The 22,612-nt window shown below is 45.5% G+C and overlaps 1 protein-coding gene and 1 pseudogene across 1 annotated transcript; one reads left to right on the top strand and one right to left on the bottom strand.

The window, feature by feature from the left end:
* Positions 1-10,108: 10,108 nt before the first annotated feature.
* LOC135522060 (melanocortin-2 receptor accessory protein 2A-like) lies at positions 10,109-16,129 on the top strand. The gene is made up of 3 exons (XM_064947976.1): positions 10,109-10,525; positions 11,137-11,236; positions 14,540-16,129. The coding sequence occupies exons 1-3, from the start codon at positions 10,402-10,404 to the stop codon at positions 15,030-15,032; spliced, it is 717 nt and encodes a 238-aa protein (XP_064804048.1). The 5' UTR covers positions 10,109-10,401; the 3' UTR covers positions 15,033-16,129.
* Positions 16,130-19,273: 3,144 nt separating this feature from the next.
* LOC135523033 (centrosomal protein of 162 kDa-like) overlaps positions 19,274-22,612 on the bottom strand; it is a 31,371-nt pseudogene continuing 28,032 nt past the window's right edge.

Below are 22,612 nucleotides of genomic sequence, written 5' to 3' on the forward strand. Positions count from 1 at the left end.
ACCATGACCACAGAGAGAGAGGTCTGGGGTTGTTTATGAGAGGTCACTACCATGACCACAGAGAGAGAGGTCTGGGGTTGTTTATGAGAGGTCACTACCATGACCACAGAGAGAGGGTCTGGGGTTGTTTATGAGAGGTCACTTCCATGACCACAGAGACAGAGGTCTGGGGTTGTTTATGAGAGGTCACTACCATGACCACAGAGAGAGAGGTCTGGGGTTGTTTATGAGAGGTCACTACCATGACCACAGAGAGAGAGGTCTGGGGTTGTTTATGAGAGATCACTACCATGACCACAGAGAGTCACTACCATGACCACAGAGAGAGAGGTCTGGGGTTGTTTATGAGAGGTCACTACCATGACCACACGAGAGAGAGGTCTGGGGTTGTTTATGAGAGATCACTACCATGACCACAGAGAGAGAGGTCTGGGGTTGTTTATGAGAGGTCACTACCATGACCACAGAGAGAGTGGTCTGGGGTTGTTTATGAGAGGTCACTACCATGACCACAGAGAGAGAGGTCTGGGGTTGTTTATGAGAGGCCACTACCATGACCACAGAGAGAGTGGTCTGGGGTTGTTCATGAGAGGTCACTTCCATGACCACAGAGAGAGAGGTCTGGGGTTGTTTATGATAGGTCACTACCATGACCACAGAGAGAGAGGTCTGGGGTTGTTTATGAGAGATCACTACCATGACCACAGAGAGAGTGGTCTGGGGTTGTTTATGAGAGGTCACTTCCATGACCACAGAGAGAGAGGTCTGGGGTTGTTTATGAGAGGTCACTACCATGACCACAGAGAGAGAGGTCTTGGGTTGTTTATGATAGGTCACTACCATGACCACAGAGAGAGAGGTCTGGGGTTGTTTATGAGAGATCACTACCATGACCACAGAGAGAGTGGTCTGGGGTTGTTTATGAGAGGTCACTACCATGACCACAGAGAGAGAGGTCTGGGGTTGTTTATGAGAGGTCACTACCATGACCACAGAGAGAGAGATCTGGGGTTGTTTATGAGAGATCACTACCATGACCACAGAGAGAGAGGTCTGGGGTTGTTTATGAGAGATCACTACCATGACCACAGAGAGAGAGGTCTGGGGTTGTTTATGAGAGGTCACTACCATGACCACAGAGAGAGTGGTCTGGGGTTGTTTATGAGAGGTCACTTCCATGACCACAGAGAGAGAGGTCTGGGGTTGTTTATGAGAGGTCACTACCATGACCACAGAGAGAGAGATCTGGGGTTGTTGGGGTATGAGAGATCACTACCATGACCACAGAGAGAGAGGTCTGGGGTTGTTTATGAGAGGTCACTACCATGACCACAGAGAGAGAGGTCTGGGGTTGTTTATGAGAGGTCACTACCATGACCACAGAGAGAGAGGTCTGGGGTTGTTTATGAGAGGTCACTACCATGACCACAGAGAGAGTGGTCTGGGGTTGTTTATGAGAGGTCACTTCCATGACCACAGAGAGAGAGGTCTGGGGTTGTTTATGAGAGGTCACTACCATGACCACAGAGAGAGAGGTCTGGGGTTGTTTATGAGAGGTCACTACCATGACCACAGAGAGAGTGGTCTGGGGTTGTTTATGAGAGGTCACTACCATGACCACAGAGAGAGAGGTCTGGGGTTGTTTATGAGAGGCCACTACCATGACCACAGAGAGAGTGGTCTGGGGTTGTTTATGAGAGGTCACTTCCATGACCACAGAGAGAGAGGTCTGGGGTTGTTTATGATAGGTCACTACCATGACCACAGAGAGAGAGGTCTGGGGTTGTTTATGAGAGATCACTACCATGACCACAGAGAGAGGTCTGGGGTTGTTTATGAGAGGTCACTACCATGACCACAGAGAGAGAGGTCTGGGGTTGTTTATGAGAGGTCACTACCATGACCACAGAGAGAGAGGTCTTGGGTTGTTTATGATAGGTCACTACCATGACCACAGAGAGAGGTCTGGGGTTGTTTATGAGAGATCACTACCATGACCACAGAGAGAGTGGTCTGGGGTTGTTTATGAGAGGTCACTTCCATGACCACAGAGAGAGAGGTCTGGGGTTGTTTATGAGAGGTCACTACCATGACCACAGAGAGAGAGTTCTGGGGTTGTTTATGAGAGATCACTACCATGACCACAGAGAGAGAGGTCTGGGGTTGTTTATGAGAGATCACTACCATGACCACAGAGAGAGAGGTCTGGGGTTGTTTATGAGAGGTCACTACCATGACCACAGAGAGAGGTCTGGGGTTGTTTATGAGAGGTCACTACCATGACCACAGAGAGAGAGGTCTGGGGTTGTTTATGAGAGGTCACTACCATGACCACAGAGAGAGAGATCTGGGGTTGTTGGGGTATGAGAGAGAGGTCTGGGGTTGTTTATGAGAGATCACTACCATGACCACAGAGAGAGAGGTCTGGGGTTGTTTATGAGAGGTCACTACCATGACCACAGTGGGAGAGATCTGGGGTTGTTTATGAGGAGTTGTGATCATTAAATCTTACTTTTGTTGAAGAAGTAATGAGAATTTCCAACCTGCTGTTGGCATATACCCCCCTACAGAGAGTTATTATTATTTAGCTGTTCTGGCTGTGCTGCTGCTGTTCTGTCTGTTCTGCAGCCTGTGGTTCTGTTTGAGAGAGACTGATGGTTAAGCAGACCAGTCTTCAGAATCAGTACTTTTACTCTCTCTCCCTCTTCTCGCTCTTTTATCTCTCTCTCTCCCCCCTCTCTCTCTTTCCCATCTCTCTCTTTCTCTCTCACAGGTTGATGTTGTCGTTGGTGATACATACCAATGGGAATACATTACGCAATACATTACACACCTACGTAAATGTATTTCAATGTATTAAATGATATTTTTATTAAATTTATTTATTTAATTCATTCATTAATACCTCGAGCCCACAGTGAGTAAGTGTTTGATGCAGTTAAATGATTCTAAACTGCATCCGGGAACCCTGACCGTGCGTCCTTGACTCTTTCTCACTCTTGTGAAATACATGAGGTTGGTAAAGGCACCAACTGTCGTGATTTCTCCTCGTGGAACATCAAACTGCCAGACCGAACTATGTCAATCCTGCAGAGTTCTATGAGAGAGTTCTATGCTAAGAGTGCTCCCTCTGATGTAGCTCCTCTATTAACCTAATAAGAGGGGCTCTCATCTGGCCGTTTCCATCTGCAGTCTGTCCATCTGCCTCTTTAGATGTATCCTTTCAGACATCATTACTGAGTCAATCTGGGTCAAAATGGAACAAAATGTCCATGAAATTGAAGGTGTATTTTCATGTAATGTCGTTTTGGAGGAAGAAACCTTTATATTGGACATTGGTATCTATTAAGGATGTCCATGAATGTATGCGATCTTGGCCTTTTCAAAAAACATATCTCAAATTTATACTCTCTAGATCGTATGGAAGGTGCCATTTATAAACCTTACCCTGCGTGGCATTTACTTTTTTAATAACATCAAAGTACGTCATGCCATGCTACGTGCAATACTATAAGTCAAGCTTCTATGGATGAAAAGTACTTGATGAAAGTACCCGTTTGTTTTTGTCATGTGAAACAATGACTGAAATGTGTTGGGTTCTGGTTTTTAAAGAACTACACAAGCTGATTATTTCGATTGGTTTTGTAGCTCATCTAATGTTGATCTAACCACATCTCTTTTAATACATATCCAGCTCTGTACATTACGCACATTATAAATAGCATGTCAGTCATATGAGCTGCCCTGAAGCAAATGAAAAGATGCACTGTGTTCAGATTCAGAGCCCTGGTTGTATTGTGTTTGGTTGTTTCTGGCTGAAATGTACTACAGTAAATGAATTAATTAAATCCTTCACCTCAGGGAAGAGGCAATTCAAATTTGCAGGGGAATGATATCACAACCACACCAGGAAGTAGAGGATTTTAAATACGTACACTGAAAGACACATATGCAAAGCTGCAATTATCCACAGAAAAATACACCCTGCAGTCTCTCTTGCTTACTCTCTGTGTCTTGTCTGTTTCTCTTCGCCCCCCCCATCTGCCCTCCGGACCGTCTATACACACACACAGTGTTATCTTAGTAAATTGCATCATGTTGGTGGCCAGCCCTTCCCTGTAGGAGTATAGGTTCCCCACCCACTAGGCAATATGATGAAATTGCATGTCTTGGCAGAAGAAAATCAAAGGTCTCCATAGATGAAAAACACTGTGTGTGGCTCTGATTCTCAATGAGCTTTACGGTATCTACCTTCAGGAGGGGGTGTAGAGAGCGAGTCTGTCAACGGGAGTGTAATAGCTTTGGCATTAGGAATTCTAAGTGGTTAGCTTCATTAGGAGGGGAAGTGGCTTAGCAGGACGAGGGCATGTTCTATGTTGTACATGGGGTACTTTCAAGGGAAATAATGGAGAGGTGAGGTCACATTGATATCTACATCTGTTGTCATGGCATTACAGATGCAATTCAGTGAATTTGGTTTTACTGATATGACATATGTAGTGCAAATAGCATGTTGTTCCAGACAAGCAAGAAAGCCCCTTTCCAGTCTAGCAGCAGCAGCTCTATGATTGACTGAAAGCTGAGGGGAATTGTGGAGGTGAGGTGAATACCAGTACTTGACACACAGTGGTGCTTGAGACTGGAGTGGCACTCACTATCTGTCGTCTGCCACCACCACCACTAACATTACTCACCGTCACCACCTCCAATAACTGCTGCTGCATATATTGATCTTGGTTGGGCATTACAAGTCTCCATTCACTGTAGTGTAGGTGAAAAGAAAATACAAATGACTGGGATTCATATCAATATATCCTATATCTATCAATATCCTATATCCCATCAATATCCTATATATTCCATCAATATCCTATATATCCCATCAATATCCTATATATCCCATCAATATCCTATATATCCCATCAATATCCTATATATTCCATCAATATCCTATATCCCATCAATATCCTATATATCCCATCAATATCCTATATATCCCATCAATATCCTATATATCCTAACTTTTTAGTTCTATGTGCTTCACCTCCTTTTTATTTAATTAGAACTAATTTAAATGCCATTCGTTTTTATCACTGCTCCAGGCGTCAACCTTGTAGGCTCATTCTCTCTGCTGCAATGTGGAAACAATGTAGCAAAGAACATGTAAATATAGCTTATGGTATGGCCGGTACTTAAATGGTGAATTATATGTTTTTCTGAGTTGGAGAGAAGTTTGTTGTTGAGCAAATCTATCAATCAATCCTGGCCCCTTAACATTCAGCTTTGTGCTCCCCAGATCTGTCCACTCCAACGTACAGCTGACGTGACATAGTGGAGAAGAGAAGAGTATCTTTAGAGAGAATCCATTAGAACAGATGCATGTTTTATTGAGCTGCTTCCTTTAATGAGATGTCTGATCCACTTTGGACATGAGTTCATGTGAGCTATTACACACACAGAATTATTCATCATTTTGAAGTGCACGGCCACCACTCCCCAGCGATGTGGAGCTTGATCCCAGCTTAATTTGTCATCTAATTGCGATCCCCTCACTGTGTGAGTTCCACACAACAGCAGCTTTTATCAGGAGACAAGAACGGTTTACTCCTCCTGAGGCCTCCTCCCACTGAGTTAGGTCTTTGATGACATGACTCCCCCTCTGGCTTAGTGGAGTTGTGACCAGCGGGAGAGTGAGAGAGGCTTTACTGAAACACTTAAAATGATGGGTCTATAGCTAAACGCAGGTTTTCCTCTTGTTCTTTCTGTAGCAGAGAAACAAAGGAACCCAGAGGAACAAATATAAGCTCATTTCAACAGTTTATTAAATGTTTCGTGTTGCAAAGAATGATTCACAATAACTGACACACCATCATGTTTAACTATGCTGAATGCTTGAACATTTTTACTAAATGAATGTTTTGCTTTTGATTAATAAACTTTGCAAATCGAGAAGCATGTGGATAAGGAAAGGTGACAGAAAGACAGGTTCAGCATGATTATCCAGATAGAAGAAATCCCATCAATCGTCAATAACCCATCAAGTGTCTGGGAAAGTTATTTGACTAGACCCTAATGGACAGAAGATCCACATGTACACTGTGCTGGATGTACCAGCACAGTGTCCTCCCCTGAATTACCTGGCCACTAACCCTGTATGAGGTCACCTCATCAGCAACAGGCACGAGAGAGAATTGCGAACCGAGACCTACGCAGATGGCTTGGCGTGCCCTTGAGCTTCTCATGTGTGGGTTGTCGTGGAAATTTCCTCTATTTACCAAATCATGAGAGCAAACCACACACCAGTCAGAGTTATGCTTAATCTTCACCTTTAATAATAATTAAGCTTTTGCAATAGCATTTTGACTTTCAACAGTTCAGTATCTCTAATGAAAAGTTGAGAGTCCCAACATAATGGCAAATGGGATCCTTTATAGCAAAGATCCACCCCCCCCCCCTAGACGACATGACAAACCACAGGTCTTAGGAACTTACACAAAGAAATGCTTTACTTCAGGTAGGAGTATCCCCTAGCCAGACAGAGTTGGCTATAAATTATCGTTCAGTTTGGTCTCCTAAACAAAGCTCTTATTTCGTCCTTGGTACAAAATGGTACCAAGACATTACCCCCACCCTATGATATATATCAAATTGTCATTTAGATACAACCAATTCTAAATACAACCAATCCTGGACAAGCTCACGGATAGGAGAGTGAGGCTATAGGGCAAGATAGGAGCAACAAAAGAGGGAGCATAGAATGATTCCAGACACTGCCATCCTCCTCTCCCCGATGGGAAAAGTAGGGAGTGACTGGCACACAGACACAGTGGAGCAAAAGATATGTTTACACATGATGACACCTTGACCTCTCCCCTCTCTGCGGCCCAAGCAACTTAGTCCTGACAGAGAACAGATAAATGCCAATGGCCACCACTATAGTACAACAAAATACATTCTTATGAGAAATAACTCATGAACATATCATGAATATAAAACATCTTACCTATGTTACCAACCAATTCTGATTGTTCCCCAACAGGGTCTGTACAGTAGAATAGCAAAGCTCCAACTACCAATCTCATCACTGTAGGATTCACAGTGGTAAAGGCCAGCTGGTGATGATCCTCGGGGACTCCAAAGACCTGAAGATACAAGGGGCCATGATTGAGTTCAGGACACAAAGAAAGTGGTCTGCCACCAAAGCTGTCAAAACAGGCTGAAGCACAGTGACATTTTTGTAGTATTTAAAAAAAGATATATATATTTTACCAGGTATGTTGACTGAGCACACATACTCATTTACAGCAATGACCTGTTGAGAGGAGGCATGAGTGAGCCAATTGGAAGCTGGGGATGATTAGGTGACCGTGATGGTATGAGGGCCAGATTGGGAATATAGTCAGGACACCGGGATTAACACTCCTACTCTTACAATAAGTGCCATGGGATCTTTAGTGACTACAGTGAGTCAGGACACCCTACACAGGGACGTTTAACGTCCCATCCGAAAGATGGCACCCTACACAGGGCAATGGGGCATTGGGATATTTTTTTAGACAAGAGGAAAGAGTGCCTTGTACTGGCCCACCAACACCACCTCCAGCAGCATCTGGTCTTCCATCCAAAGAGCAGCTAGGACCAACCCTGCTGAGCTTCAGAGGCAAGCCAGCAGTGGGATGCAGGGTGGTATGCTGCTGGAAGAAAAATGGGGAACATCTGCCTTGAAGCAACGAAAACCACATGCAGGGCCAAAGCCAACACCCTTGAAGGGAGGCACCTGGTGCAGCAGGAAGTCAATCAAATGGAGGAGCAGAGAAGGGCCAAAGCAGTGAGGTTGGGAGCCTGGAGTCTCTTGGGATGAGCTGTAGCGGATGGAACCTGCCAGAATCCAGTTCCCTTTAAGATCTGTCTATGATGTGCTCCCATCCCTCACTAACTTACACAGGTGGGGCCTCACTGAAAACCCAAACACACCTCTCTGCAACAAACCTGGTGCCATGGAGAATGTTTTAACAGTGCATTGTTGTCCTCTCCCTAGAAAAAATAAGATGGAGGCATGACCAAGTTTTGAGGGAATTGGCCATGATCCTTGAGGAATCAATCATTATCTATGTGCTATCGGTCATGAAAGAGTATCAGAACGGCACTGAAAACCCTGATCCACATGTGTTCTCCTGAAGGTCATATTTAACAAGCATGGTTAACAGTAGTCTATAACTAGTTTATATGACACCATGTTTTTGTGAATCTAATTAAATATTCAGCTCAGGGCGTACCTACCAGATCTATATCCCTGGTGCATTGTACAATTATATTGTACTGATGTTCTGTGGTCCAATTAGCTGTAGCAGAGTGTGTGTGTGTGTGTGTGTGTGTGTGTGTGTGTGTGTGTGTGTGTGTGTGTGTGTTGTGTCCCTGAGCTCTGGTTAATAAGAGCTAAACACTGGCCTGCAGGTCTGGAAGGATGACTCAATAGAATAGCACACCTGACCTGCCATTCACACAGGGTTACACACATGCAGTATAGCCATGTTGGCCAGATATAGTCAATAATCTGCTGGCATATTTGAACTGTAAAAGGGGACCAGAGCATTTACTAAGTATCTTTCATATTGCCTACAGTAAACTGTTTTTATATGTGGCTGCTTTGATAAATGTCTCATTATCTTTGAGAAGTTGCTTAGGTAGGCTGTTGATCATTTCAGACATAGGGATTTCTCTTTAGTCTTGACCCTCTAGGGGATCAATTAGAGGCATGGACATGATGCCTCAGGGTTAAGAATGTGTACTATAATGATCAGCCCGAGGCCATTCAAAGTGAAAATTGTTATCTTACTGTAACTGTAATGTGAGTTCACCCAGTGTAAACATAATTTCTTCTAGATTGATCTTTTCCAAATGTTTTTTTTGCATCTTTTACATGCACTACAATGATAGGCCTACGCCAATTTTAAAGTGAATGTTCCATTTTCAGCTCAAAATATATAGCTTAAAGTTCCGCCCCTTTTACCAAATTTTCGCCTAAAATGACATACCCAAATTTAACTGCCTGTAGCTCAGGCCCTGAAGCAAGGATATGCATATTCTTAATACCATTTGAAAGGAAACACTTTGATGTTTGAGGAAATGTGAAAGGAATGGAGAATATAAGAATATAACACATTAGATCTGGTAAAAGATAATACAAAGAAGAAAAAACATTTATTTTTATTTTTTTGTACCATCTTTGAAATGCAAGAGAAAGGCCATAATATATTATTCCAGCCCAGTTGGAATTTAGATTTTGTCCACTAGATGCCAGCAGTGTATGTGCAAAGTTTTAGTAACTAATAAACCATTGCATTTCTATTCAAAACTTTGTATCAAGACTACCCAAATGTGCCTAATTGGTTTATTAATAACTTTTCACGTTCAAAACTGTTAACTCTCCTCAAACAATAGCATGGTATTATTTCACTGTAATAGCTACTGTAAATTGGACAGTGCAGTTAGATTAACAAGAATTTAAGCTTTCTGCCAATATCAGATATGTCTATGTCCTGGGAAATGTTCTTGTTACGTGGACGGAACACCGATCCTGAATTAATATATTCAAAAGCCCTTGATTGTCTTGTGCATCAACTCAGTTCATCTTCACTGCCTGCGGTATATTTAATCCTTAAATAAAACAATGGTGAACAAAGAGAGAATAATTAAATGTCTCTTCTGAAATCATCCCTTTTCAAACATCCACTGATTAATTAAGTGTTTAATTAACCTTAGATTAATAATAGCCTGGATTCTGCTGCTTCAATTTCACTCTGTTTTCGTGACAATAAAATAAGAGTATGCTTGACCTGTGAACATGATGGATTATTGACAGTATTCCAAAACACAGATCCAGAACGTCTTAAAAGCCACTAGTGCCTTTGCATAAATATTTTCATCGATGGAAAATTGATAAGATCACTCCACGTCGCAGTCCCTTTCTTCTAAAAGTGTAGACTACATATCCTAGCTATCTCCCTCCATTTAACAGCCCTCCAACTCTTTATTGCTCTGCGCATCCTAACCAAGCGCGCGAGTCCGAAAGCAATTCAAGATGATGTCAATGGAGAGGCGCACCCTCGTTCCGAATCCAGAGAGAGAGAGAGAGTGCACGCAGTGTAAGCGCACAGCTGCGTGGTGAAGTTTAGTATACCTCAGAAATCCTCGACCACTTCGCTAGATTAAAAAAATGATTGTTGTGGGGGAATAAACCAGTCTCACTGCGCACGCACCCACCAACATTGTCCAATGACTGAAGCTTGCGCATCTACTGATGACCATTACTTGAAATTGTTTTGTACAATGCGGTGTTGTATTTAACGTTATCCCTTTTTGTTGTTTTTAGTCCGCCTGCGCTCTTGGATCTTTTTGGAGATGTCTGAGTTTAACCATTCAAATCTATCAGGCGGAAACGCTCCGGACCCGGACTACAAGTGGACGTATGAATATTACGACGATGATGAGCCTGTTTCGTTCGAGGGACTCAAAGCGCACCGATGTAAATACAGGATCTCAGTTTACAGTCCTGTGCTGCCCCTCCACCCCTTTCACCCATCTTCTCTGCGTTATGTATGCATTACTTTATTGTAGAAGTGAACTGTAATTAAATCATGTGTGCATGTATTTATGCGTGAGAATTACCATGGCTCATTGCATCACATTCATATTTGTGGCTAGAAGTTAGAGTTAAGTATAGCCGATATTCTTCATAATGACAAATAGGTAGAGGGTATGTGTGTGGTTTATGAGAGATATATAGAGAGAGGAGGGGGCCGCCTTAGAGTGTAAACCCTGCAGAGAAATATAAGTAACTCAATGCTGAGTGTCTGAGTAAGGGGGTTCCTTGTTTAGGCCTGCATGTGTGTCAGTCTTTTAACAGTAGACACACTCAATCAATACATTTCCTTTTCCTCTAGGTTAACATGCACCAATCAATGTCACCTCAGTCTAGACACTTGGAGTATAATACATTTTCATAGTTCTCTCTCCTCTCCATCTCATTGTGCTTAAAATACTGTTGTTTTTGTCATTCTATAGATATAATGACCTACTATACATTGGAACTAAAATATGTATTTGACCTATCAATCAAGTCTTGTTGTGTTGCAGACTCCATCGTGATAAGCTTCTGGGTGGGCCTGGCTGTCTTTGTCATCTTCATGTTCTTTGTCCTGACTCTTCTCACCAAGACAGGAGCTCCACATCCCGAGTGAGTCTCCTTATCAACCAGCCATCACATGTCAATCAAGTGAATTACTTAGCAATCCACCAACTTCCAGTGCCTCTTAACATGTGCACAATTATTTACCACAGTAGGTAAATGGCAGACAGTGTGACTGGTTCATGTTCCAAGTTTCATGGTGCTTTTCAGGTCCATGAACAGCACCATGCTTATTAGTGGTGGTTCAGCAGCATGGACGGTTTCTTAGCATGCACAATTATTTACCACACCAGGCAAATAACATTGGCAGTGTGGCTGTTCATATTCCAAGTTTTTTGGTACTTTCTTTCCAGCACCATGGACAGCACCAGGCGTGTTAGTGGCAGAGCCTTACACAGACTGGTTAGTTCTGCTTCAGCACCACAGAGAGCGCCTGGTTCAGAGTATCTCTCGGTTTTCTTCTCTGTAAATGAGACAATTCTCCCTCCCAGTCTCAGTGCACTCTGATGTTTGATGACTTCTTAGTAAAGGATTCTGATTCTGTTTATCAGCAGCCCTCTTCCCTTGTATTCATGGCTGTAGCATATGTCTCATTTGCACACTGTGCTCTCTCTCTCTCTCTCTCTCTCTCTCTCTCTCTCTCTCTCTCTCTCTCTCTGTCAGCTCCCTCTTTTTTTCTTACTATTAGTTTCTCTGCCATCCTCTGCACCTCTCTTTATCCTGTCTTTCTCCTTTTCAGTCATAGATCTCTCCCTTGGTGGTCCCGCTCTTCTGCCTCCCTCTGTACCCTGTCTCTCTCCCACTCCCCTCATCTCTCTCTCTCTAGCCTTGTGCAAACATACTGCGGTAGACTGTATGCGTTCCGGCGGAAGTCCATTCATTTCAATGGTAGGCAAGCCGCACCGCTGCAGCTCATCTACCGAACGAGGCTGCGGTCGGTGTGTGCTGTGTGCCGCATGCTGTGGATCCAACTTGTGCATTGCTTTGCCGTGCGATATCAGGAACGGCAGCAGATTAACCACAAAAGACAGTGCAAGTCTGTAGCTTTCAACTATGTGTTTATGGGAAGCATCAAGACATTTTGTTGACAGATCAATACATTTACTTGAAAAAGTACAAGATCAAAGTTTATGATGTTTATAATTTTATGCAATTATGTGGTAACGCTTCACTTAACACCCAGTGTCGTTACATGTTATTACACAGTCATAACCATGTCATAATGTCATGAGAGCTGACATAACTTCTCATAACCTGTCATAATATGGTCATAGCACTGTCATGACGCATATACTTAAACCTGTTGTGACATATATTGTGTTTTTTTTTATGGCTGGTTAAGACACCTACAGTTGAAGTCGGAAGTTTACATACATTACACCTCAGCCAAATACATTTAAACTCAGTTTTTCACAATTCCTGACATTTAATCCTAGTAAAAAGTCCCTGTTTTAGGTCAGTTAGGATCACCACTTTTTTTTAAGAATGTGAAATGTCAGAATAATAGCAGAGAGAAAGATCAGCATGCTGCTCTACCTTGATACTTCCCAGGCTATATCTTTTGCAGGACCACAGCACAGCATGCAAGCTGGCAGTTAATGCATTTAATGGGACCAACTAGTTAAGGCTGGAAATCTGTCTGTGTGTGTGACTATAACAACAAATGAAAGAGTCTCCCTCTAAGTCTTGCATTTCCAATTGTAGCCCAGTGTGTGTGTGTGTGTGTGTGTGTGTGTGTGCGCGTGTGTGTGTGTGTGTGTGTGTGTGTGTGTGTGTGTGTGTGTGTGTGTGTGTGTGTGTGTGTGTGTGTGTGTGTGTGTGTGTGTGTGTGTGTGTGTGTGTGTGTGTGTGTGTGTGTGTGTGTGTGTGTGTGTGTGTGTGTGCATGGGTGTGTTGAGAATACATCAGGCTTCTCTTCTTCTCTTCATCCCAATTCTGATTTTATTTTCACTAATTGGTAGTTTTATCATTTAGATCAGCTCTGAATAAGATCTGATGTGAAAAGATCTGATAGGATTGGTCAAAAGGCCAATAACTGGGGCAAAACATTTGAATTGGGGGGCCTCAAGGGGCCCCACCAGGGCCAAGCCTGTTAACCTCCCAGGTCTGCTGATCACAGCGCTCCACTGCTCTAGTCCAACGCCATGACATCCATTTACTCAGCTTTCTCTCTTCCTCCCTTTCTCTCTCTCTGCCTGCTTTAATGCAGCTATATACTGAGCTGAGCTAAAGCCAAAAAACAAAGACACCTGCTAAGAGGATAGAAATATGGTGTTGAGCCAATATACACGAGTGCCAATATACACAGATTTAGCGCACGGACAATCAACACACAGCTCTTTCTAAACATGCATTGATTATTCAATCCAAAGACTTGTTTGTTTGAGCATGAATGAAGAGTCATACTCCCCAAAAGGGAATACATGATACCCTCCGTTACCTACCATACATGTCTCTTTCTTCCCTCTCCCTGTCCTCCCTTACCTACCATACATGTCTTTTTCTTCCCTCTCCCTGTCCTCCCTTACCTACCATACATGTCTCTTTCTTCCCTCTCCCTGTCCTCCCTTACCTACCATACATGTCTCTTTCTTCCCTCTCCCTGTCCTCCCTTACCTACCATACATGTTTCTTTCTTCCCTCTCCCTGTCCTCCCTTACCTACCATACATGTCTCTTTCTTCCCTCTCCCTGTCCTCTCTTACCTACCATACATGTCTCTTTCTTCCCTCTCCCTGTCCTCCCTTACCTACCATACATGTCTCTTTCTTCTCTCTCCCTGTCCTCTCTTACCTACCATACATGTCTCTTTCTTCCCTCTCCCTGTCCTCCCTTACCTACCATACATGTCTCTTTCTTCCCTCTCCCTGTCCTCCCTTACCTACCATACATGTCTCTTTCTTCCCTCTCCCTGTCCTCCCTTACCTACCATACATGTCTCTTTCTTCTCTCTCCCTGTCCTCTCTTACCTACCATACATGTCTCTTTCTTCCCTCTCCCTGTCCTCCCTTACCTACCATACATGTCTCTTTCTTCCCTCTCCCTGTCCTCTCTTACCTACCATCCATGTCTCTTTCTTCCCTCTCCCTGTCCTCCCTTACCTACCATACATGTCTCTTTCTTTCCTCTCCCTGTCCTCCCTTACCTACCATACATGTCTCTTTCTTCCCTCTCCCTGCCCTTTCTTCCCTCTCCCTGTCCTCTCTTACCTACCATACATGTCTCTTTCTTCCCTCTCCCTGTCCTCCCTGATTCTGATTAAGGCAGTTTATGTTTTTCACTTTTAATTGTGAGGTAGTCACACCTATTTCTCTTCTAATACACTCCTGGTCCTCAACTGTCCCCCGTCTAGAGGAGCTGAGCCCTGTAAGAAGCGTGTTCGTCTGACCAGCTGTGTGGAGGACCTCCTCCCCCCTGCAGACCCTGACAACCGGCCCTGCCTCCATCGCCCCTTACTGGACTCCTCTCTCAGCCGCTCCCTCTTCCACTGCTACGTCAATGAGGAACAGGCCCAGGAGGGGTCCAGGCCTAGAGCTGGGGCACGAGTTTTGGGAGCACCCAGAGGAGGGCTTGTCCAGGGGCCAGGGCGAGGCAGGTCAGGCAGCCCAGAGGAGGGGGGGATGGAAGTAGGTGTCACCCGTGCCCTGCAAGGGGCTGCCATGTTGGGGGGGAACCGGACTGACCACAGAGAGGCAATGTCCCTGTCCCACTTCAACATCCCTAACGTTGTGAACTCCGAGCACTGCTCCACCCTGGGGGCGGACGATCTGCTGTTGGGGGAGCCGCCAATCATCATGGAGGGGGAGTGTCATTGGCCCCACAGTTCACATCACATGATGGACTAAGGTCCTCTCTACTTCCTGGGGTGCCGCCAATCATCCCGGAGGGGTAGCGTCATTCCCATAGTGTCCTTCACACGATTGACTGGGGGAACCGTCAATCATCCTAGTGGGGGAGTGTCATCGGCCACTTAGTGCCCTTCAGAAGACGGACTGTCCTGCCCATCACACAATAGACTAGGGTCCTGCTTACTTCTCACACCCACCTCCGTTAGGACATTATAGATAATTATGGGGACATCACAGGACTCACCAGCCTTATATAGAGAGAGTTGTGTCAAGGTCCTAATCTAACATTCTGTGTTGTGCCAGTCATGTACAGTGCAAGCTCTCCTAATTAGGCTGTGGTTCCAGCTTCCCACACCACCTCCACTGTGAGGACATTCTGGATTATTATGGATCCTCCTACAGTAACTGTACCTCCTGACATTTTCTTTCTGTTCAGATTTGGTTCAGGCTAAAATACTGTACATTCCAAATATATAAACATTTAAATGTTAAATATACATATGTGATCTTTATGTCAACAAGGTTGCCTACGCAGAGCCAGAACTTGTCACGTCACATCTTAACGCTAAACTGGAAGTCCAGCTTCATCAAGTTGATTCAAATGTTTTTTTATTTAACTAGGCAAGTCAGTTAAGAACAAATTCTAATTTACACCACGGCCAAATCCTCCCCTAACCCGGACAATGCTGGGCCAATTGTGCGCCACCCTATAGGACCCCCGATAACGGCCTGTTGTGATACATCCCAGAATCGAACCTGGGTCTGTAGTGATGCTGCGCCACTCGGTCCCCCCGTATAGTGGTGGAGGCCTTCCAGGAATCAGTTAAGGGGATGGAGACAACAGAAGAGGTAAGGGGAATTTGATACAACAACCAAAATGTACCAGAAAGGCAAGACTCTTCTTTTGGGTTTTCAATTCAACAGCAGTCGGAATGCTGTCCTTGTTCAGTACTAATTGTAGCACACCTGTTAATCACTATAAACACCTTACTTTTTATATACCATGTGTCGCTCCTGTCAATGCTTTACCTACATGTCATATCAAGATCTCGTCTGCCAAGTCTATAGAAGGTTGTAACTAATAAAACTATTTCAACGCCAGCTGATTGTGTTCATTATATAACCATTTCAAAGTACCTTGGAACCACAAAATAGAGTAAAGTTCTAATTCTGAAGATGATGAATTGTTTCACTATTATCGCTTTTACAGGATTTTAAGACGTCCTCCAGAAATTTGTTTTTAATTTTCCCTTTCGAAAAGCAATATCCCAAGTATAAATACAGTAAAGTACACACTAAAATACATTGAGCAAAATAGTGTTTTTTAGACAGGACTATTGTATTCAAGGAGTTGGTTTGATGTGATGTCATCAGCCCCCCCCCTTGCTTGAGAAAAAATTGAGTAGCAATAGAGAACAAAAGAGGGAAGGCCAAACCCCCCATTTGTGCTATGTAATGACTTACATGGACCACCTATTGAGATGTGCCTTTTGTTATGTAAATGAGTTGAAAAGGAGACTTGAGTAGAACTTTAAAATCCCTGCTGTGTTTGATGCAATTTCCTTTACAATCCTCTAAATTCTAAGAATTAGACCAGGGAAGAATAAACCTAATATTATTATTGAGACACCTGGGCTGGGTTAACCGGAGACACCTGGGCTGGGTTGACCGGAGACACCTGGGCTGGGTTCACCGGAGACACCTGGGCTGGGTTCACAGGAGACACCTGGGCTGGGTTCACAGGAGACACCTGGGCTGGGTTCACCGGAGACACCTGGGCTGGGTTCACCGGAGACACCTGGGCTGGGTTCACCGGAGACACCTGGGCTGGGTTCACCGGAGACACCTGGGCTGGGTTCACCGGAGACACCTGGGCTGGGTTGACCGGAGACACCTGGGCTGGGTTCACCGGAGACACCTGGGCTGGGTTCACCGGAGACACCTTGGCTGGGTTCACCGGAGACACCTGGGCTGGGTTCACCGGAGACACCTGGGCTGGGTTCACCGGAGACACCTGGGCTGGGTTCACAGGAGACACCTGGGCTGGGTTCACCGGAGACACCTGGGCTGGGTTCACCGGAGACACCTGGGCTGGGTTCACCGGAGACACCTGGGCTGGCTTCACTGGAGACACCTGGGCTGGGTTGACCGGAGACACCTGGGCTGGGTTCACCGGAGACACCTGGGCTGGGTTTACAGGAGACACCTGGGCTGGGTTCACCGGAGACACCTGGGCTGGGCTTACAGGAGACACCTGGGTGGGTTCACAGGAGACACCTGGGCTGGGTTCACCGGAGACACCTGGGCTGGGTTTACAGGAGACACCTGGGCTGGGTTCACAGGAGACACCTGGGCTGGGTTCACAGGAAACACCTGGGCTGGGTTCACCGGAGACACCTGGGCTGGGTTCACAGGAAACACCTGGGCTGGGTTCACAGGAAACACCTGGGCTGGGTTCACAGGAAACACCTGGGCTGGGTTCACAGGAAACACCTGGGCTGGGTTCACAGGAGACACCTGGGCTGGGTTCACAGGAAACACCTGGGCTGGGTTCACAGGAAACACCTGGGCTGGGTTCACAGGAAACACCTGGGCTGGGTTCACAGGAGACACCTGGGCTGGGCTTACAGGAGACACCTGGGCTGGGTTCACCGGAGACACCTGGGCTGGGTTCACAGGAGACACCTGGGCTGGGTTCACAGGAGACACCTGGGCTGGGTTGACCGGAGACACCTGGGCTGGGTTCACAGGAAACACCTGGGCTGGGTTCACCGGAGACACCTGGGCTGGGTTCACAGGAAACACCTGGGCTGGGTTCACAGGAAACACCTGGGCTGGGTTCACCAGAGACACCTGGGCTGGGTTCACAGGAAACACCTGGGCTGGGTTCACAGGAAACACCTGGGCTGGGTTCACCGGAGACACCTGGGCTGGGTTCACAGGAGACACCTGGGCTGGGTTCACAGGAAACACCTGGGCTGGGTTCACAGGAAACACCTGGGCTGGGTTCACAGGAGACACCTGGGCTGGGTTCACAGGAAACACCTGGGCTGGGTTCACCGGAGACACCTGGGCTGGGTTCACAGGAGACACCTGGGCTGGGTTCACAGGAAACACCTGGGCTGGGTTCACAGGAAACACCTGGGCTGGTTTCACAGGAGACACCTGGGCTGGGTTCACAGGAAACACCTGGGCTGGGTTCACAGGAAACACCTGGGCTGGGTTCACCGGAGACACCTGGGCTGGGTTCACAGGAGACACCTGGGCTGGGTTCACAGGAGACACCTGGGCTGGGTTCACAGGAGACACCTGGGCTGGGTTCACCGGAGACACCTGGGCTGGGTTTACAGGAGACACCTGGGCTGGGTTCACCGGAGACACCTGGGCTGGGTTCACAGGAAACACCTGGGCTGGGTTCACAGGAAACACCTGGGCTGGGTTCACAGGAGACACCTGGGCTGGGTTCACCGGAGACACCTGGGCTGGGTTCACAGGAAACACCTGGGCTGGGTTCACAGGAAACACCTGGGCTGGGTTCACAGGAAACACCTGGGCTGGGTTCACAGGAAACACCTGGGCTGGGTTCACAGGAAACACCTGGGCTGGGTTCACAGGAAACACCTGGGCTGGGTTCACAGGAGACACCTGGGCTGGGTTCACCGGAGACACCTGGGCTGGGTTCACAGGAAACACCTGGGCTGGGTTCACAGGAAACACCTGGGCTGGGTTCACAGGAAACACCTGGGCTGGGTTCACAGGAGACACCTGGGCTGGGTTCACAGGAAACACCTGGGATTGTTTCTTGTCAGTTGTTATGCTAATACAACGGCAGGTACCCTAGTGGTTAGAGTGTTGGGCCAGTAACCGAAAGGTTTCTGGTTCGAATCCTCGAGCTGAGAAGGTAAAAAATCTGCCGTTCTGCCCCTGAAAAAGGCAGTTAACCCATTGTTCCTCGGTAGGCCGTCATTGTAAATAAGAATTTGTTCTTAACTGACTTGCCTGGTTAAATAAAAAAAATAATACATATTTGATGATATGTTAATGTGTAGCAACAACCCACAACTTGGGCATAACAATAGGCCAATTTCAAATTGTATGAATTTGAATAATTAGTTAGTCACCTTTGAGATGTTTCATCTGTGTGCTTTACTGAACACACGTTACAAATTCAAAACACACAGGAAAAAATTATACAAAAGGTCCTTTATTTTTCTAACATGCATTAAATAACTTAAAATAAATTCCAATGATCAAGTATAAAAATACAAATCTACAAAAATAAATAACCTGATTGTTCAGCACAATGATTGGTTCTCCTAAAGGTTGTGTGAATTGTTTTCAAATTTGCCCTCTCCTCGTCTTCTCCCCTGCATTGAATAAAAAACACTTAACTGAAATAGTGGAAGCTCATCATTAGGCTGGCTTTTGCCTGGTCAAGGTGAGGACAGATTTGTAAGTAATTAGAAAGAGCCTATGTCCCATGTTTCAGGTCCTCCAGCTGAAGGGTACAGCAGAAGCCCGGTCTGGAGCAGGGATGACCACTCCGTGTCTCTGAAGTTCTCTCAAGACGTCCAGGATAGAGTCCAGTTCCAGACGGAAGACCTCCCCGGTCTTCCCCTGAGCCAGCCTCCTCCAACGCTCCACCTCAGACTGCTGCTCATCCTCCACTACCAGCCGAGTCTGACCTATCACCTGCAGGATGGCACCGTGGGCATACGTGTTATTCAGTGTGTGTGTGTATTTACCTGCAGCAGCTCTTTCTTCCTCTCTCTGTGTGTGTGTTCACCTGCTGGAGCTCTTTCTCCCTCTGAGTGTGTCGTAGCTCCATGCTGTGGATCTTTCTCTCCAGGCTAGTGAAGTGTCTGAGCTCTGGCACTCCTTGGCCTGCTTCAGCTCCTCCAACAGTCTTGTCAGCTAAACAGAGCGTTAAAGAGATGAAGCAAACATTAATGTTGAGCTTTCCCCAGGAAATACAGTCCGGTCTGGATACTAAAGCGATGCTCTGCCTTCTTAACAACACTATCAACAAGGCAGGTCCTACAGGCCCTAGTTTTGCCGCACCTTGACTACTGTTCAGTCGTGTGGTCAGGTGACACCAAAAAGGACTTAGGAAAATTGCAATTGGCTCAGAACAGGGCAGCACGGCTGGACCTTGGATGTACACAGAGAGCTGGTATTAATAATATGCATGTCAATCTCTCCTGACTCAAAGTGGAGGAGAGATTGACTTCATCACTACTTGTATTTATGAGAGGTATTGACATGTTGAATGCACCGAGCTGTCTGTCTAAACTACTGGCACACAGATCAGACACCCATGCATACCCCACAAGACATGCCACAAGAGGTCTCTTCACAGTCCAAGTCCAGAACAGACTATGGGAGGCACACAGTACTACATAGAGCCATGACTGCATGGAACTCTATTACACATCAAGTAACTGACGCAAGCAGTAAAATCTGATTTAAAAAACATAAATAAAAACACCTTATGGAACAGCGGGGACTGTAAAGCAACACAAACATTGGCAGACATGAATACACACACGATAACATACACATTCATTTAGTACTGTAGATATGTGGTAGTGGTGGAGTAGGGGCCTGAGGGCACACAGTGTGTTGTGAAATCTGTGAATATATTGTAAAGTTTGAAAATTGTATTAAATGCCTTAATTTTGCTGAACACCAGGAAGAGTAGCTGCTGCTTTGGCAGAATCTAATGGAGATCCATAATAAATACATTTTTTATTTAACTAGGCAAGTCAGTTAAGAACAATTTCTTATTTTCAATGACGGCCTAGGAACAGTGGGTTAACTGCCTGTTCAGGGGCAAAACGACAGATTTGTACCTAGTCAGCTCAGTGGTTTGAACTTGAAACCTTCCGGTTACTAGTCCAACACTCTAATACCTTGTGTTGTTTCCTTGCAATGACACTTCAAGTACTAGTGTGTTGTGAACGTGTGACAGGACAATAAATGTTATTGGAATCACAAGTACCTGGTTCTGTAGGGTGTCCTCCCTCAGCTTGGACACAGCCAGAGCATCCTTGGTCCCCTGCAGTTCCTTCACCTGGTCACGCAAATGCTGCACCATGATCTGAAGGTTCATAAAAACACACACCTGTTTATCCTGTTAATACGTTATACCTGGAACACCACCACCAATAACTTTCAGTTCACATGTGATTTGTCCATTGTGAGCCTTTACCTCCTGCGTGGTCACCTGATTGGTCAGTTCGGCCACTTTAGAGGAGGAGTGGGCGAGGGCGTGGCCGGTAAGCAGGCGCTCCAGCTCCCTCTGATGGTCAGCCCTGAGCGAGGACACCTGCTCTGCTGAATACTGCTGTACCCTGCAGGACAAGTAGATACACCATCATGAATCATCTAGCATCCTCTAACCCAGCGCTCCAGAGGGGTAACTACTATGTTAGCTAGATTTACTCAAGATTTTCTAAAGCTAGCCAGCTTCAGCTGGCTTCACATTCCAGTTCAGGCTTCATCCGTGAGGGTGGATATTGCTCGTCCGCCTGCCGCCAACTCTAGCAGGCTTGTAAGTGTGTGTGCATGTCACATGTGGCTAGCCAAACGCTGAACTCTTCATTGAGACAATGCTGAAACATCAATCCATGTGCGAGTCAGTGCCACATTTTTCATTTACGCAGAAATCAAAATGAAAGAAAAGTTCTTACAAATTCATCAGGATATGGTGTAAAATAGGGTTTCAGAGGGTGCTTCTAATTGGCCCAAATATGTACCCAAAACAACACAAAGGTACACAAAACCACCACACACTGGCAGCCAAAAGAGCACAAAACCACCACAAACTGGCAGCCAAAACTACATAAAACCACCCAAATGATCAGCTCAGGTTCACGTTTTGGTGTCGATAATGGCTTGGTCGACTGTGTATTTTAGTGACGCTGATAAGATTTCATATGGTGATGTCATGAAACAGCCAGGCCAAGCTGCTACTAGACCTCTGCTGCCCTTCCTCATTTAACACAATACAGCCCGATACAACTGGATTCACTACAAACAGTAACACACTCACTTTCCCGTTGAACTTGTCATCTTTTTCTCAAATCCACATCAAAAGAACATAGGAGGTAAGATGGATATAGATTGAGACATGACATGTAGTATTTTCATATTTTAGCATAGGCTTTTCATATTCATTTGAAAATCCTGTTCTTAGAAGATTTCTCACGAAAATACTGCCCCTTTAAGGCTCTCCTGGACGCATCACCGGGGGCAGGACACCTACAGTACCCGATGTCACAGGAAGGCCAAAATGATCATCAAGGACATCAACCACCCAAGCCACTGCCTGTTCACCCCGCTATCACCCAGAAGGCGAGGTCAGTACAGGTGCATCAAAGCAGGGACCGAGAGACTGATAAGCAGCTTCTATTTCAAGGCCATCAGACTGTTAAACAGCCGTCACTAACAGGAGAGGCCTACCTACAGACTTGAAATCATTGGCCACTTTAATAAATGGAACACTAGTCACTTTAATAAGCTTGCATTACTCATATGTATATACTGTATTTTTATACCATCTATTGCATCTTGCC

The sequence above is a fragment of the Oncorhynchus masou genome, chromosome 30, assembly GCF_036934945.1.
Source record: "Oncorhynchus masou masou isolate Uvic2021 chromosome 30, UVic_Omas_1.1, whole genome shotgun sequence".
Taxonomy (NCBI): domain Eukaryota; kingdom Metazoa; phylum Chordata; class Actinopteri; order Salmoniformes; family Salmonidae; genus Oncorhynchus; species Oncorhynchus masou.